The following is an 18,265-nucleotide window of genomic DNA, read 5'->3' on the forward strand; positions in this document are numbered from 1 at the left end:
CTACATCTTCTTCACACAAATTAAATTTATCTCTCACTTCAAGCTTAAAAGCTCCAAACTCAGCCATCTGTTGAGAATGTATTTTCACCAGAGTATTAAACCTAGTACCAAGTTCAGTCATAATCTTGGATAATTCCTGCATTGTATAAGATAATTTAGATTCAAGATTCACAAAAATCTTTTCAATTGGAAGAGATTTTGGCTCAATGGATTCCTGCTTCTTCTGCATAACCAAAGGATCTTCTGTTCCTTCCTTCATTCTGGTTGCCTTCCTTGTAGTATGACTGCGTGTGGAAGCCCCAGCCACAGCCTCTCCAGCAATGACTGGAGGACGCTGGCCGGGGTTTTCCCCAGTCCATAATGTATTAAGTTCTCCCAGTACATCAAGTTGTATAGGTTCTTCTATTTCAAGAGATGCAGTTTGCAACGCCACCTCTACAGCTGACAAATGCCTTTGAGTAACTCTTTGTTCTAAAGGCTGTTTGGCGCCCTCTTTAGGGGGCTCTACCGATGTAACATAGAGCTCTACATCCGAACACTGTACCTCTCTCCTGGGATCCATTTCACGCTGAGTCCCGGTGTCTTTCCTGTAGGTAGGCTCCAAAACTTGAACTTTTGGAAAAAATTTTTTTTTGATGATCTGTTGTCGTTTTTTTTTGCACTCTTTCACCAATTGTACCATCATAAGTTAAATTAACAGCACTGAAATTATCTAAACTTTTAAAGAATTTTAACGGGCATTTCTAGACAAAACAATAAGATAGAGTCAGGAGAGGACTGGAAGGCACGTCTGATCCTTACGCCATCTTGCCAAGTCCCCCTATACAACATTTTCAATTGAAGTCCTCTTATTTCTATTTACTTTACAGGCTAACAGATAAGACGAGGCTATTTCCCTGCCCTCTCCCTCCAGCTCCCCATGCCCTTCTCTCACCATTCAGAGAGCTACCCCCTTCCACTTCTCAGCTTTTTTTCTCTTCCATCCTTCCACCTATAACCTCTGAGATGTACTCTTCCCCATGATCCTCCTCTTCTCCCTACCTCCGCAAACCTTTTTTATTTAGGTACCTCCTTTTTGCTCACCCTGAAGGATTCAGGCCCAAAACATTACTTACCCTTTACTTCTTATAGATGCTGTATGGCCTGCCATGTTTCTCCTGCACTTGGGTATATTGCATCCATTCAACAACATCATGGCTGATCTGGCTGTGGACTCAACTCCACTTACCCACCCATTCCCCACAACCTTCAATTTCCCTACTGCTCAAAACTCTATTTGAATTTGAAATAAATTTTAAGAGACCTGCTTCTACTGCATCATTAAGGCAGAGAATTCAACAGATTCACTACTGTCTGGGAGAAGCAGTTTTTCTCATCAGTCTTAAACCTACTCCCTCAAATCTCACCTGCCAATGGAAACAACCTCCCAACTTCCATCTCATCTATTCCTTTCTTACATTTCTCCCTTCTAAACTCCAGTGAGTAAATTCCAAGGTTATTCCATCTCACCACATAAACTGAACCCCACTTTCCAGAATTTACCTGGTGAACCTCCTCTGCATGGCCTCCAAAGTCAGTGCATCGAAGACCAGAGTTGCACGCAGCAGTCCAGGTTCAGCCGCACTGGTACCCAGCATAGTTCACCGGTCAGGGCATTGAGTGCTGGAGCAGGGATGTCATGTGACAACTGTTTAGGACATTAATGAGAATTATAGGCTACAGTTATAGCAATATCTGTGCAGGGTGCAGACAAGATTCAGGAGAACATTGCCAGGACTCGAAAACCCGAGGAAGGAGAGGCTGGAACTTTCTCCCTGGAGCATGAGGCCAAGGAACCTTAGAGATTTCATGAGGGACATAGGTAAGGTAAATAATAATAGCCTTACCCACCCCTCCCACCAGAGTAGATAAACCTAAAACTAAAGGGCAAAGATTTAAGGCAAGGAATAAGATTTAAAAAGGGACCAGAGAGATTTGAGGGTTTTTTTTAAAAAAAAGCACAGTGAAAGTGGTGAGTAGATGGAACAAGCTGCCTGAGGAAGTAGTAGATACAGGGATAATTGCAGCATTTAGAGAGGTACATGGATTTGAAAGATTCAGAGGGGATATGGGCCAAACAGAGGCAAATGAGATTATCCTGATCTGCATGAGCAAATTGGGCCCAATGGCCTGTCCCTGTGCCATAGAACTTTAAACTTTAACTATTTCCACAGATGCTGTCAAATCTGCTGAGGGTTTCCAACCTTTTGTTTCAATTTCAGTTTTTCAACATCTGCAGGGTTTTTTTTTTAAATATTTTGAATTGTGCGCAAATTTGATGATCCAGACCACTGAAGTGGCCACACTCACCTCCCAGCCTTTCAGTGGACATCCTCATCTCTTGGATTTTTTTTGGGGGGGGGGGAAAAACAGAATATCTACGATTGCATGAAGTATGGAAGACCCATGAAACTTGCACTGTATGGGATCTTACGGAGCACATCCTGATCGCACTGTTGGCAACAAACAACAATAATTTGGTAGGGAAATGTTTTTCAGATGAAATACAAAATATTCTACAAATACAAATTGTTTTCATTCCCTTTTTCTAGATTTGGACCAGAGATCCAGCAGTCCCATCATCTATTCCAGTCCCCATCTGGTTATACTGACAGGAGAGGTTAAGGGTGCAGAGGGAGAAGCAAAGAAAAAAAAAGCCTCTATTTTCTTGGCTGAAAAAGCCTCAATATTATTGTGAGATTGATTAAAACTAATACCATTAGTATAATTTTATGTATACGCCATATAGTTATTTGTTGTATCACAGAAATGAGGAAAACACTTCTGAATTAATGCCTGATTCAGTAGTTGTCAACTTAATTTTGGCTATATCTATAGCTTGGAAGTTAAATAGTTCTTACTTTGAAAACATATACATTTTATTAGCAAATATTCTGAGTCCACTAGTGTTTTTTGAAGCAATTTGTTTTCACTAATTTTCCAGATTCTCCTTTCTGCTATATCCCATCTGTCATCTCCACACATTCCATGAAGTATTACCAGCATTCCTCATTACGGTCAATAGAACAGGAGGCCACTCCAGTAGTTCTGCCACAGTCACAAACCATTCTCAACATGGCACACCAGTGGCACAATATTAACTATTGTGTTTGCCATCCAAGGTCAGAAATGTAAGGAACTGGAGATTTTGTAAGATTTTAGTTTCATTGTTTTTACAATTATCTGGAAAGTTGCACAAATAACAAGATTCAGGCTATTGGCTTAATCAGGCTGTTCAGCCTTTCATTAATTCAGTAAATCTTGTTATGGAGTTCACGGATATTAATATTTTTTAATGAAATCAGCCATAGTTAAATTTTATTTGCATCAGTAATTACAGAATTTTTGTTACTGAGATTCTTTTGGTCTGCCTCCAAACTGGCTTAACACATAACATTGCAATTAAACCAAACACTTCACGACAAAGTAGAACCAGTTTTTGTCCTTGGTTTGTGCTAAAATGCAGTTTGTCCGAGATGGATTCTGATTTGAATTCAGAAACTGACGCAGATTATTCAGACTCAAAGGAGAGACCATTTTAAAATCAAAAAGCACTGCAATTTGCAAATTCTTTTTAAACTTGAGAAGTTTTCATCTTTAACAGTGCAAAGATTCATAAACTTTTGGCTCCATCTTGTGCTATTCTAAATAATCAAGAGACTTAACAGACAGCTGTTGTTCCAGCAATGATAAGGATCCAAGAGAAAATGTTTAGTCTAATCCTCCAGATTTCCCAGGACATAGGAAAGCAAAGGATGATGTTTAGATATGGCAACTGAATACCTTTTCTGCTGAGCCCACTTTCAGTGAGCCATAGCTTTTAAAAAAAACTCCTGATAACCATGAATTCCATTTGTTACACATTTTGTATGCTTACGATATTAATAGAATTTAAGAAATTAATACGTTTTTTGCAGTGAAATATTACTAAATATAGTAAATAAATTGCAATTTGCAACTTATAGCAATGCTAACAATCTTTGTGCTGGAATATTACTTCTACATATTTAGAATGTCTTGCATCAAATTCCCTTCCATTACAGTTTTTACCCTTCCTAACTGCATGATATATTTGACATTTTAAAAGGAATATGTTGTAAAAATACAATGCTGGAGAAACTCAGCCGGTCAAACGGTGTACTTTATATAGCAAAGATACATAACCAACATTTTTGGGCTTGAGCCCTTCAAGGTCTGGAAAAATGTCAGCAGGCATCTGAACAAAAAGGTAAGAGGTTAGGGGTGGGGCAGGAGGTAGTAGGTGGAGAAGGGAGGGAGGTAACAGCAGCAAGCATACATGTTGTACTCTAATTTACTTTATTGTCTATAATTTTTCATTTAATAATGTTTGTACTTTTACAGTTATCCACCAACTTCATACCTGAAGCAGATCCTCGGCAAAGTGGAACGAGTTACGTTCTTCGGATTTCTGATGGCTATTGTGAAGCACGAGGGAATTAACTGCAAATTGGGCAAGTAATACCCACAGAGGAACAGCTCACTTTGGGAGATCTAGAATTTAAAATAAGGGGTTAAAAGCTAATGTGATACACACGTTGTAGATTTACCAAGTATATCAAGCAACCAGACACTGAAATATTTCAGTATTAAAAATTTATGTGGGAAACCTTAGATTGTTTCTTTCTGGGAATGACTAATCAGCCAAGGCAGACAGATCTTTCTCTGAATGTTTAAAATGACTATATCCTGATTTTTTAAAATCTTGCTCGCCTTAATTGTATATATTTAGTCAACCCAGAAAACACACTACAGCAATTCTCCAGTGAATGTTCCCAAGTAATTAAATATTTAACAATACATTGTGATTTGGGGATACAGGCTTGCCAATGTGTTTAAAAAATAATAATAATAATTTTTTTTTTAAAAATACCGAATGACTCAAAAAAGCTGAGTTCGGAAAGCCAACAGCTCAAATAAGCAAGGGTGACACAGTTAGCTTAATGGTTAGCACAATGCTCTTACAGTGCCAGTGACCCAGGTTTAAACCTTGCATTGTCTCTGAGGAATTTGTACATTCTTCCGGTGTCTGCGTGGGATTCCTCCAGGTGCTCCAGTTTCCTACCACCCTTCAAAACGTACTAGAGTTGCAGGTTAATTTGGTGGCACGTGCTTGTGGGCTGAAAGGGGCTGTTACTATGCTGTATGTCTAAATTTAATTAAACCAAAAAAAACTGGACTGAAGAACCCCATGATATAATCCCACTGTCTCAGGGTGATCCAACATTGGGCTGGTTCACTCTGACATGTGTTCTGTACCAGCTATCCATCTTGACAATATCCGACTGGGTCCAGGGGCATTCAGGTCACTGGCCTCTGCTCAGTCATTCTCAACCCCCCCCACTACTCACATTCCATCTTAAATATTCTCTCACTAACCACAGTCCACCTTTGGCATCCTGTGTTGTACGTGCTCTATGGTTAGTAAAGGATTGTGAGTGTGGGGGGTGGGGGGGGGAATGGTTGAGAATCACTGGTCAAGATTCTTTGGAGAGAGTGTAGAGGAGATTTACCAGAATGAAGAACATATCTAATGAAGCATGTATGACAGAGCTGCAGCTTTTCTGTTAGAAGCGATGAAGGATGGAGATGACTTAATAGAGGCACTTTGGACTATGAGGGTCATAAATGGGGTGGATAGCCAGTACTTGTTCCTGGAGTGACAATAGCAAATAAATAGAGGATATCTGTTTAAGGTGAGTGGAGAAAAGTTTAGAGATGAGTGTTTTTTTTAAAGTGGTGGGTTTCCAATATTTTAGATGGAGGCTGGTACAATAGTGATATTTAAAGGACTCTTAGATGAGCATATGGATGCCAGAAAAGTAGAGGGTTACAGGTGTGAGGTTGGGAATGAAGGAATGATTAGACTTTTGTGGAGTAGGTTCATTCACATGGTTCGGCTCAACATAGATTAGGGAACCATACAGTTCTTCAGCAAACTATGTACATTTTTTTTTAATTCATTCCAGAAAGGAATTTCAGCATTTCCAAAAAATCTCATTTGTGTGCCTGCCACAGTTGTCCTGAAAAGCATTCTATATTGCACTATATTGTTTCATTTTGTCTTCAACAGAAGGAATGATAAATTACCTATAAAACAAACCCAATATGATATTTTAAAGAATTTTATTTGGGAAAAAAAGTGATTAGATAAGAAAACAAGTATTAACGCTGTAAAAGGTTACCAAAAGCAGTATCTTAGACTGGCAAAATTAATCTTGCTTTCCAGTCATCTAAAAGTGGTAATGAGAATATTCCACCGTGTGTTATGGAAGATTGGTTATCACTGATCTAATTCAAACACTTGGAAGCATCCATCATTACAGGATAAATCATGCCCAAAATTCCAACAAATGACTGATTAAAACACACGATTCTAGGTGAGATGATCTGCCATTGAAAAACAAAGATAAATGTTGAGCAAAATCATTTTAAAGGTGGGGCTTTACAGCTTAATATGAAATATCCATGGATTTTTTTTCTGTTTATAATAACACATCATTTTCACCAATTTTAAGCAAGCACAATTACTTGAATGTTGCAATCACTCTTTAGCCAGAGGTGAAATGCTAATAAGCCAAGATGCATTGAGATTAAGAGATAGCCATAAATGATCATGGGTTCACAGGCTGAGGTAATTATATTCTCCATTTTTTAATATGGCGAGGTTTATTTGCTTTATATCTGGATTATAAATGCCTCTGGGTAAAAATATGCTTTCCCCCACTTAAAACACTTACACTTCCAAAATTATAGGTATCCAAAACAAATGTGCAATGTATACTGTTGTTTTCTCTGGCATTATTCAGAAGCATCACTCAAAATTCAGGAGAATTGCAGTCATTTATTAAAACTACTACTTTGCTATCGGAAAATAAACTTGTTTAACCATTCTTAGCAATGATATGATAAGAGTCTTGCAAGTCTCAAACCTTTGCATCAACAGCAATCAAGTTTAATTTTTCCATTATGGAAATGAACAAACTTTTTCTGTGTAATGAAAGTAGCATTTTGTTGAAACTTTATAAACCAAAAGTTTTTAAAAGTTGCTCCATTCCAGTTAAAATTGTTTGTATTTGTTTCCCTTCCCATACAAAGGAATCCCAGCAGTTTTATTGCACGTTACTGAAATCTTAATTGTTATTTTTAATCTTGGAGAATATTGAGGTGTGAATGGTGTTGGAACAGAAACTACCCAGTACCTTGTTCCCAGACTGCAGGCAACTACTCAACTTATGCAAGATACAGATATGGAAAATAGTAATTATGAATATTGTATATAGATATGGGGCAGGACAGTTAACATACCAGTGCTGTTACAATGCAGTTTCCTCCCACCATTCAAAATGTACTGGGGGTTGTAGGTCAATAGGGTGTAATTGAGTGGCACGGATTCATGGACTGAAATGGCTTGTAACCATGCTGTGTGTCTAAATTTAAAAAAAAAGATCTTAAATAACTGCTGGTTAGATGAATGCAGGATGTAAAAGGGATACAGACATTTTGTTTCTGCTGGCAGATTGATATCTCACGCATTACCTTTGTAAGAGGAGGCTTATAACCTTTTTTCACTTAATATTCTTTCATAGATTTGTTTTGCGGGCATTATGCAGAATAACTATTATTGTGACAGCTCTTCAGCCGACTCTTGATGTAAAAGTTTAAATATTTTACAACAGCAATCATCCCTCAAGCATATCTCCCAGGTACTTGTATTAGAAGGTATTCCTGCCAATTTCTCAGAGATGCAAGACTATCAGACAAGAACAATCAGAGACCATTGTAAGCACAGCTTTTCAGATTAGCTCTCTGCCTTCTCCACCGAGTTCTCTATGTCCTTTCTCAAGAGAAGGTGTTTGCTGAAGAAATTTCCTTGTGGACAATTTTCAGTAACAGCTTTTATGAAACTTGCATGTTTTGTCACTTGTTTTTTTTAAAATCCTTTAGGCTGAGGCATGGCAATTTGCGATGTTGTCAGGCTGGGCATTTAGCACTGAGCAGGCACTTTGAAATAATTGCCAAAGCTTGTTAACTTCAGTCATACAAAAATGTTGCTGCACGTTAACTTATTGTGAAAGAGAGGTGTAAAGTCACAATAGGAGCAATCCACACCACTCATTTTGTTTCATATCTACAACTAGGATGATACAGTTAGCTAGGAACCTGGGTTTTAATCCAGCTCTGTCTATAATGAATTTATATGTTCTCCCCTTGTCTGCATGAGTTTCTTCTTTGTGCTCATTTCTTCCCATCCTTCAAGATATATGGGAGTTGTGGTTAAAAGAACTCAGAATTCTTTCTAAAATCTAATTCAGTGTTACCTTCATTAATCACATTTAAAGCCATCACACAGGCTGGCCTCCCTTCCAGCAGTTCTGTCTCCACCTTCCATTACCTCAGGAAAGCACCCAACGTGGCATTAATATTGACTTCTCTGCTTTTCGTTAAATCTACCCCCACCCCCTTCCCCCCTTGCCTCCCTGGAGTCTCTTCATTGCCTGTCTCCTTTTGCACAGGCATGATAAATTCCACCTAGTCCCTTATCACATCCAATTAGTACCTTTTGTTGGTTTGGATTCCTGCCCCATTCTTTGAATACTGCGACTTTCTGATTATAGGGCTCAGGCTCGAAACATCAGCAATATATCTTTGTCTCCTATGTATGCTGAATAAGTCAGCTGAGTTCCTCCAGCATTTTAATGTTTTTACTATATTAAAGGACATGACACCCCAGTCACATCAGCTTTCTCATTTAATCATTAAGCTCTGAAAAGGTGACAGCAACTTCTGCATTTCCATGTCTCTACATTCAAACATGAAAATTCAAAAGGTCCTGTTTCCTGTTCACACTGAAGCAGCAGGCAACACTCCAAGATTGAATTATTAAATGCTCGCTGGTTTGAATGGAAGAAAATGGCCAAGATCTACACATAAATGTGTTTTTTTAAAAATAAATATACTACTTCTTTGTTTAAAATACTTTTATTAATCAAAGAATGTTTTAAAAAATATAATGTTTAGTAATTTATTTAAAATACTTCAGGTTATTTTCAAGCATTTGAGCAATTTAGCTTTTGTGGATGAGGTCATAGTTAAATTCTTTCCTTTTGGTAAACACGTCTAAATGTTTTTGTGAAATTCTGGAACTGAACAAAAATTTTAAAGTGATTTAGATACTTTTTTAATATATAATTTAAGAGTTAAAACCACAAAACGTTCATTTTACAATATTTCAAATAGGGATGGGGAAGGGGAGATGGAGGGGGGAGTGGTGGTGACAGGGAGGGTGGAGGGGGCACAGAGAGAGAGAGAGAGACCTACAAGAGAAAGGGAGTGTTTGAGATTCATTTAAATATTAATACCAACATTTTCTAAATATGGTCTCTATATTTTCCATAGTTACATGGAAATCATAAGGAGATTTTCGTAAGTGAAATACAATCCCTTTTGCATGGCCATATATCTATTCCCAAGTAATGATTTAGATACTTGACAGTTTTTTTAACTCTTTCAGTTAATTGAGTGTTCTGGCCACGATGTATATGTACATTCTTTCTTTTTACATTCAGACGTACCTTTACAATACAGAAGGTCTTTTCACTGCACATTGTCATTCAGCAATCAGCATGGCCGGTTGGGCCAAAGGGCCTTTTTTATGCTGCACAGCCCTACGATTCCTTCCTGAGATTTACAGATATTCTCAAGGGAGGTTTGGAAAAGCCTCTTTTTTTTCCTCCATCTATTAGCAGCACTTATCACACTACAATCTGGGTGACAGGCAACCCTCACATTATGGACAGGTTACAAAAGTTCACCCTTGCATGTTTAGCAAATCACTACCCAAAATTTTGAGATGGAGAAGAAAATGTTTGCTCTTACAGAATTTGTTTAAAATAACCATTTTTTTTTCCAATTTTCATTCCCTGAGAACCGTGCAGATGATACAGCTTCACATTGCAAGAAACTGCATTATGGGCCATTCTGGAGGCACCCCCCCCCCCCCTCCCTGAATCATAGAGGTTGGTTATAGACCACATTTAGCAGATACAGGTTAGATAAGTATACCAGGAAACAGGATGTCAGCTGGGCACTCCCTGAGATCTGTTCATCCATTGGCCTGGCTGTTCCTTCAAACTGCTAGTGACTGGAGCATATCTATTCATGTTATGCAAGTAAACCAAGCTTTTACCTGGTTTTCTAATTTTCAGTAAAGCCAATCAAAATTTCCCACATCAATGATTCTCTTGACCTTCATCCACCAACCGAATGGAGCAGGAGCCTGCCGTCCTGCCTGTTTTTCCCTGAAAACTGCGGACTTCACTCGCTGGCTTCATAAATGAATTTCCAATAGTAGAGGAATTAAATGATTTTGAAACAAGGAGGAAGAGTATTTGAGACGGCATAATAGTCACCTCCTTGTTAAATTGTGGAACGGGCTGGAGTGCAGCCAAATCAGAATTTTAAACTGCATTCAAATAAAAATGTCAAATGTTTGCATTCGCCCATTTCCTTAAAATGATGATTAACATTTCTTTCAACACTTCACAACAATATGAAATTTTTTTGAAAAGCAGTTGAACTAGACAAAATTCCACAGACGGAACAGCAACCTTTCTTCCTCTATTACTCTTCAAACGATGGACTGTGAGAGAGAGAAAGAAACCTATAAGAGAAAGGGAGTGTTTGTTACTGTGGGAAAACATCCCCAATTGTGTCTACACATTGGGAGTTCCTTACCCATCTTCCTCTCTTGTATTCATCTCAACTCCCCATCTTCTCTTTTTCCCTCCTCTTAAGTCCCAGAAGTTGCTGGGCAATCTTCAGAAATTGGGTTTTCTTTCACCAGTTTATCTCACAGTCTGACGATTCAAAATTTGAAAATGAGTACATTTTCTGAAGAGGTAAAACACAGGATTCTGTAGACAACATGGTTAGGAAAAAACACACAAAATGCCAGAGAAACTCAGCAGGTTAATTGGTGCCTTAATGTGCAAAGGTACATCACAGATGTTTCATCTTTACCTTTGCTACATAAAGGAACTGAACTGCTGAGTTTCTCCAGCATTTGTGTTTTTTCCACATTTTCTGAAGAGTACAGTGCCATCTAGTGATGGAACTTCTGTAAATGCAAGGAAGTAAAAAGGGAGTTTTGGGAAAGGAATATTAGCCGCTCTGTTAATAATTACTCTTGATTGAACTAATTGTTTTACTGTAGACGGGACCTTCCCTTGCTGAACATCTCCTTTCTGAAACCAACCTTCTTGGGATTGCCTTTGATCACTCGCCCTGATATCTCCTCATGTAACTCTGCTTCATTTTTGATTTATAATACTCTAGTGTTTATGTGGTAGATGCTAAAAATCTAAATTTATTGTCAACTTTGAAGATAGATATGAAGACTATAACATCTATCGTTTACTCCTTTGGCGAGGCTGCACTTGGAATACAATGTGCATTTTTGGCAGTCCTGTTCCAGGGAGGTTAGGGAGGCTTTGGAAAGGGTGCAGAAGAGGTTGCCTGGTTTAGAGGGTCTGGGTTTTGGGTAGAGGTTGGACAAACTTGGGTTCTTTTCTCTGGAGCATAGGAAGTTGAGAGGAAACAGGATAAAAACCGCGAGACTCATTGGTAGGGTGGATCATCAAAATCTATTCCCCACTGTAAAAGCATCACAGATGAGAGGTGAGGGGGAGGAGGTTTAAGGGAGATGTATTCATTTTTGTGTGGAGGGTGTTGATAGGTGCCTGGAATGGGCTGCCAGAAGGAGAGGGAGAAGCAGAGACAATAGTTGCATTTAAGAAACTCTGGACAGACACGAGGTTATGAAAGGAATCGAGGATATCCATTAAGTACAGGCAGCAGAGTTCTCGTTTGATTTAGAAAGAGGCAAATGGCCTGCTCCTGTGCTGTTCTATGTACTATTCTCCCTCCTGTCTCTTTCTTTCCATATCCCAACACCACCTTACCCCTCTCTTCTTTCCTGCAGCTCTGCATTCACAGCCAACCCCTCCCTTTCCTCTCCTGTACTATCCATGTCAATTATTACTGTTGGCCTGTGCTCCTTCCTACCTGCCCCCTCCCATTCTTCCCTCCCCTCTCATTCTTCCCCTTCCCCAGTGTTCTCCCCCCCTCCCCCGCCACTGCCCGTTCTTGCCTCCTCCCCCGCCTCCGCCCTTTTATTCAGGCACCTGCCTGCTTTTTACTCATACCACGATGAAGGGCTCAGGCCCAAAACGTTGGTTATACATCCAGATCAAGTAGCCTTTGTTTGTCATTTTAAAATTAAAATGCAATATGCAGCAATTTTGTGTTCTTCCTACAGTCTTTGCAGACTTTCATGTTTCACAAATAATATGTTCTATTTTGTTATATTTACAGGAATTGTGCCCAGTAAGGCAGAACTTTTCACAGATTCAAAAATGGATCAAGAGCTTGAGAAACTGTACGTGAGAGATTAACCACTTTATCATTTCCACCTACACCCACCATGAGCTCAGTTGAACTTTGAAGGTTTCCCAGACTCACTCAATAATTACATATGATTAAATTTCAACCTCTTTCTTTCCACCCACATACAACCTTAAGCAATCCCTTAAGAGCACCTGTAGCATTGGGAATACTTAAAATGGTATGTGAGTGGAAAGAAAAAGGCTCAGAACCACTGGTCTATTCAAACAATGAATTTTAATCATTTTTGTCAATGCTTCTTCATCTCATGATCCAGATTTTGATGATAAAACTTGTCCAAGTACTCTTTTACCCCTTTTATTTTGTTTCCCCATGGGTGAAATGGTTAGCATATCAGTGCTATTACAGCATCATGAATCCAGCATTCTCTGTAAGGAGTTTTTACATTCTCCCTGTGTCTACCAGAGTTTCCTCTAGGTGCTCTGGTTTCTTCCCACCATTCAAAAATGTTCTGATGTTGTAAGTCAATTGGGTCTTATTGGGCGGCACAGGCTTGTGGGCCAAAAGGACCTGTTATCATGCTGTATGTCTAAACAATTGTTCAGGTTACACGTTCAAGAGTAAAACTTGTATTTATAGGTATAGGGTAGCTTTAATTTAGATCCGCATGTTTAACATGCATGTTTATGTCTATTGCAGCATTAATCAGATGCTCAGTAATCCTACGACCAGTACACCTACACATAGAGAACCAACCCGAAAAACTCAGCGCAAGTCTTTGCCTCATCGTAAAAAAGTGGATGTTGAGAGTGATGGGTCAACTGAGGAAACAGATTCCTCTGAAAATTGACTGCTGTTTTTGTATTGTTAATTGTTCCATTATAAAATCTTGTTAAAAATGTAGGTTTGTATCCCATTTGGATTAGTGGGATGTTGATAGTTATTCTTCAGTTGCATTTGTACGTTGCCCAAATGGGAAAACCTCACCTTCTGAAGGCAGAAGTCATTTATTGAACAAGTTAAGAGTGTGTCCCTCACCTGTTGTATTCCTCATCAATGGCCTACATCATCCTGACAAGAGGAAAATGTTAAAACAACTTCTATCCATCTACTTCAGACAGAATACTGAAGAGACAGAAATTTTGGCTCAATTTAGCAGGTTTTGAATTATGCAGTCACCGTGGAATGAATTCTCACTGTCTGAAACTAGAAACTGTGATGATCTCTCTCTCTCTCAAACCCTTCAAGGTACAATGCCCAGATTCAGAGAAATTCTAGTAGTGCGTCCAAGTCCAAATGCAGCTAGGAGATAAAGACCTTGGTTTCAGCACTTGATAACTGGTGTAGTTGAACACCATTGTCAATGGAAACAGTTCAATTCAAAGTTACTTGAGTGTTTTTGAGGACTACCACCTACAAGAGAGATTAAAAGCCTACAAGTTACAAGATTCAGCCAGTAAAATGCAAGGAGGTGAAATTCACTAAAATAACAACCTCGTTACATTAAAAAAAAACTTGTACAGAATAAAAATAATCCAGTCAATTAATCCAGAGCATAGTATGTATATCATTTACCAAGCATCATTACCAAGTTCACTTATTGTTGCTCAATTTAAAATATTAGCATTTCTCATATTAAATGAAGCTGAAAAGAGTGCAGGTTTACTTTTCAAGGTGCAAAACAAAATTTACCTCCATAATCAAAGCTCAACTTTGTAAAAGAAAAGTCAAATATGCTACTGCATCTTGAATTAAACCAGTTTCTTTATAGCTGCTAGATATTCTGCCACTGGATTTTTAAACCATACATCTTCCACCCCCCCCCCACCCCATAAACATACACACTAAAAATATTCTCACCACTTATCACTCTCCAAAAGTCATTTTCCAATTGTCTAATTCTAACAATGTTAAATCCAACATTAAAATTTTTTTCCAGTTGTTTATCAAGAATGCCAAATATTCTCTCTTTAAGATGCATGGTTGAAATAGCAGTTAGCACTTCACTGTTACAGCGATCGGGATCGGGGATCAAATCCTGTGCTGTCTGAAAGGACTTTATACGTTTTCCCCGGGGGCTCCAGTTTCCTCGCACCCACCAAAAGCAAAGGGGGATTGTAGGTCAATTGGGCAGTACAGGCTCTTGGGATGAAAGGGCGTGTTACCACACTAAGTTCACACAAGTGAAAAACAATAATTTTGTTAAGCTTCATGCAGCCATAGTTCCATCTCCTTATTCCAATGTTGTACTAAATGCATTTCACCAAACAGAGGCATGTTCAGCACCAAAGTGGTGTTTTAAGAACTTTACATTTGGTGACTTTCTGATGGAGATATGTAGATGCGCATGTTCAAATGCAAGTCTCTTTCCAATCAGAAGTAACAAATTGCAGCGCATAAACAGACCACTTGGTCCAGATGTTTCATGTGGTTTTACCTACATGTAAGCAATTGTATTAATTAGAATTGCAATTCTTTCACTTACCCTCTTCTTCATTATCTCGTCTACATTACTTTGTTTTTTCAGTGTCCAATAACTCTGAAATGCATCCCTTAACATTCTCTGTAAAGCATGGTTTCTAACTGCTAGATCTACCTATTCATCATTTTAAACATGCCTATAAAATCTTTATCCAAAAAAACTCACTACCATCTCATCATTTCAATGATACCGTATAACAATTACAGTACAGAAACAGGCCTTATTGGCCCCACCGATTTAAGTGAACTCCACTAGTTCAACCTACCTGCTGCTCCCTGCCCATAACCCTCCAACCCCCTCACAAAATCTAGAATCTCCCAACTTCCTCTCCCACTACTTGCTACAGTTATGAAGAGCTACATTCCACGGAATCCATGAAGCACATTTACACTAAATATGCATTGCTGAGCAAAGCTTTAACAGCATCAATTAGTCTTGCCAGATTTTACATCAATATTTACTGCCAGCCAAATGTTTTGCATGCCCCTCTGATGCCTGTATTTTATTGCATTCTATTTACCAATAAATTACAGAAGCCTTGAAATAAATCTTAAATTAGCCAGTGGCAATTCTCTGGTCTTTTTACTTCACGTCGCATGGACTTTGAAAGATATTGGGCCTATCTGGTAAAATTCACGTTCAACAGAACAATAAAACAACATTTATGAGTTAATGCAAATTAATTCCTGGCTAAATATGTGAAATGGAAATGCATTAAAAAAAAAGAAATAAACTTTCTATTTATTCACTCCCTCCCATTTTTCTTTCAAGAATAAACAACTTTACAGGCAATAAGGCATTTTGGAAAGGTAACCCTGATGGAGGAAATCCAATTTGCCCAAGCACCGGGTCATAATGACCATAAGACTTTATTTAGTAATGTTTACTGAGTACAAATGCTTTCTGAGATACTGGGAATAACTTCTCCATTTTGGGAAGATAACACATGCTTTTAAATCTATTGGAGAAATCTGTCGGTGTTTAAAATAGTTGATGGGTCAGATCACAAAGCAAATGAAGAGAAAAGAGAGAAAATTACACGCATTAAGCCAATTTCAATGTGACAGCAAACTGAACCAACAAGGTGGAATTTATTCTGGAAATTAAGTTTATTTGAAAGTAAGCTATGTAGAAAAATTTTATTCTAATATTTGCTTTTTGCATTATGTACAACATCCATTTTCACTCAAATACACGTTATTTTGAACATGATAGATAAAATCTGGTAGTTGTCAGATAATTGGTCTTTTGCAAACGTTACAATTTTTTCCCCTTCTTTATGCAAGGATACAGAGGAAACCAAGCCCCACAAAATGAATTTGTTCGACAAGTGAAAGAGCGCAAACTTGAAAGCCTGAGAAGAAAGAACATGAAGATAAAGGCGATGGCGGAACACAAGTTGTCCACGTTGCTGTTTGGGATGCTTTCGCTTGTTTAACAAGGTTGCATCATAGAATCACAAGCAGCTTACAATCTTCATGCCTTCCCTGCAATGTTATCAACAGGGTCACTTGCATCATAAACATTGACCTTTAGAAGGATACTCTCATTAATTTTTTTTTAAAAAAAGGCTCACTGCTGCTCTGATACTGTTGTGATTTTGGCCAATGCTCTCTCTAGAGTTTGGAGCCTTTAATGACCCCACCAAGGTCTGATGTTCAGGAGAAGACTCATCCATTGGGAGACCAGTACATGAATGTTAGTGAATATGCATTTCCACACCTTGGGTCGCTGAGCATCTGCAATGAATCATGGCACCATATTATTTTCTACTAATAATCTATCCCCACTAAATACCACCTTTATTGCAGTAACACATTTCTACCCCTTTGCTCCCGGGTCTCTCCTACCAGACGCCCAGATCTATACAACTGTGCAGCAGTTCCTCACCACTTCTGCATTACCCCTTTAAAGCCCGTAGTTCATTTGGCTTCACAATTCGCCCGCAGCTAACTTCAGCAGAATAAGAGCCAAATGGGTGGAATGCTACAAACTGGTTTCCAACACAAGCAAACCCATCCTACCTCTGAATTATTGTCAGGGACAAATTGTATTACCTAAAGCAATTGTTGAAAAGGTGCACAAAAACAGATGTTAGAAACACTCAGCAGATGGCATTGTCTGCAGAGAGCAAAAAAAAGTTAGCCTTTCAGGCCAATGTCCCTTTATCAGAACCAGACATATATGATTTAAGCAGTTGAAAGATGGGGGTGGCCGGGTAGATGAAGGGAATGAGGAGCAAGGTTGCCCATTTAACACACATACCACTAAGTAATCCATTACTAATCACAGGGCACGTGGCAGTAGGGATTGCTCAAGGTGGAATGTGAGTGGAAAGAAAAAGTTTGAAAACCACTGCTCTCCACTAAGAGTAGCCTTGTGTCATTTTGCCAATAGTGGGGAGGGGGAGAACGGGTGCGTTTTCTTGTGCAAGTGTGCAAAACAAAATCGAGCTCCAAATCCTAGCTACGTCTTGCCACCATGTGGCCAGTGTAGGTAATGCAGAATACCACTGAAAGTCTTCCAAGCAAAAGATCTCTCACACAGACACCCATCAAGAACTGGCAAGATTTTCATGATTTGTACATTTTATGCAAAAAATTTGCATACACTTTTAGACTGATTATTTGCCGATAAAATTTATTTGAATTTTGAGAAATAAGGATTTTTTTTGGAAAAAAAAGTCCTATGGTGAATGTCAGGATGATGCAATGGAATTGCATTGTTGGGAAACCATGAACTGAATGAACTATAATTGGACAGGTAATTCACAAAAAAAAAAATTAAATCTACATACTAAATAATTTAAAAAGATAAATAAATATTCAAAACTATCTGAGTTCAATTAAATAGCAGTTATGGCAATGTGCAGAGAAAGGTAACTCATTTAATGAACTTGAATGAGCTTTCAAAAGGGATTTGAAAAAGTACTACATAATAGCAGTCCCCCAAAATAATCAAATAGTCAAAGGAATGATAAAATTATACTGCGGATGCTGGAATCTGAAGAAGAGTTTTGAGCTTCAATTTCTCCCCTGCCCCCCCCCCCCCCCCCCGCCCCAACCCCCCACTCTACCCTTGAGTTTCTCCAGCAGTTTGTTCTTTGCCTTGAGCCAAAAAATCATGGATACAAAGCAATTAATAATTTTCAGACAGTGTATTGGTCAAGGCCTTGGTCAGACCTCATCACAGTATTGAGAGCAAGTTTGGGCCCCATATCCAGGGAAGGATGTGATAGCACTGGGGAGGTGCCAGAGGAGGTTTATGAGAATGATCCCAGGGATGAGAGTGTTAATATACGAGGAGTGTTTGATGGTTCTG

General features: G+C 38.6%; 1 protein-coding gene across 14 annotated transcripts in view; it reads left to right on the plus strand.

Moving 5' to 3' along the window:
* Positions 1 to 17,487, plus strand: part of cstpp1 (centriolar satellite-associated tubulin polyglutamylase complex regulator 1) — a 209,280-nt gene extending 191,793 nt beyond the window's left edge. For 7 of the 14 annotated variants that reach the window (XM_069905588.1, XM_069905580.1, XM_069905570.1 and 4 more), the window contains 5 exons: positions 1,743 to 1,861; positions 2,984 to 3,170; positions 4,402 to 4,511; positions 12,433 to 12,496; positions 13,162 to 15,509. In XM_069905588.1, the coding sequence (XP_069761689.1) occupies positions 1,743 to 1,861; positions 2,984 to 3,170; positions 4,402 to 4,511; positions 12,433 to 12,496; positions 13,162 to 13,312 (631 nt within the window). In that variant the 3' untranslated portion in view covers positions 13,313 to 15,509. Of the gene's footprint in view, positions 1 to 1,742; positions 1,862 to 2,591; positions 2,734 to 2,983; positions 3,171 to 4,401; positions 4,512 to 12,432; positions 12,497 to 13,161; positions 15,510 to 16,230 lie in introns of those variants that run through there. The other 7 variants (XM_069905544.1, XM_069905536.1, XM_069905529.1 and 4 more) reach the window with 7 other exon arrangements.
* The last annotated feature ends 778 nt before the right edge of the window (positions 17,488 to 18,265 follow it).

This window comes from Narcine bancroftii, chromosome 1, assembly GCF_036971445.1.
Source record: "Narcine bancroftii isolate sNarBan1 chromosome 1, sNarBan1.hap1, whole genome shotgun sequence".
Lineage (NCBI taxonomy): Eukaryota > Metazoa > Chordata > Chondrichthyes > Torpediniformes > Narcinidae > Narcine > Narcine bancroftii.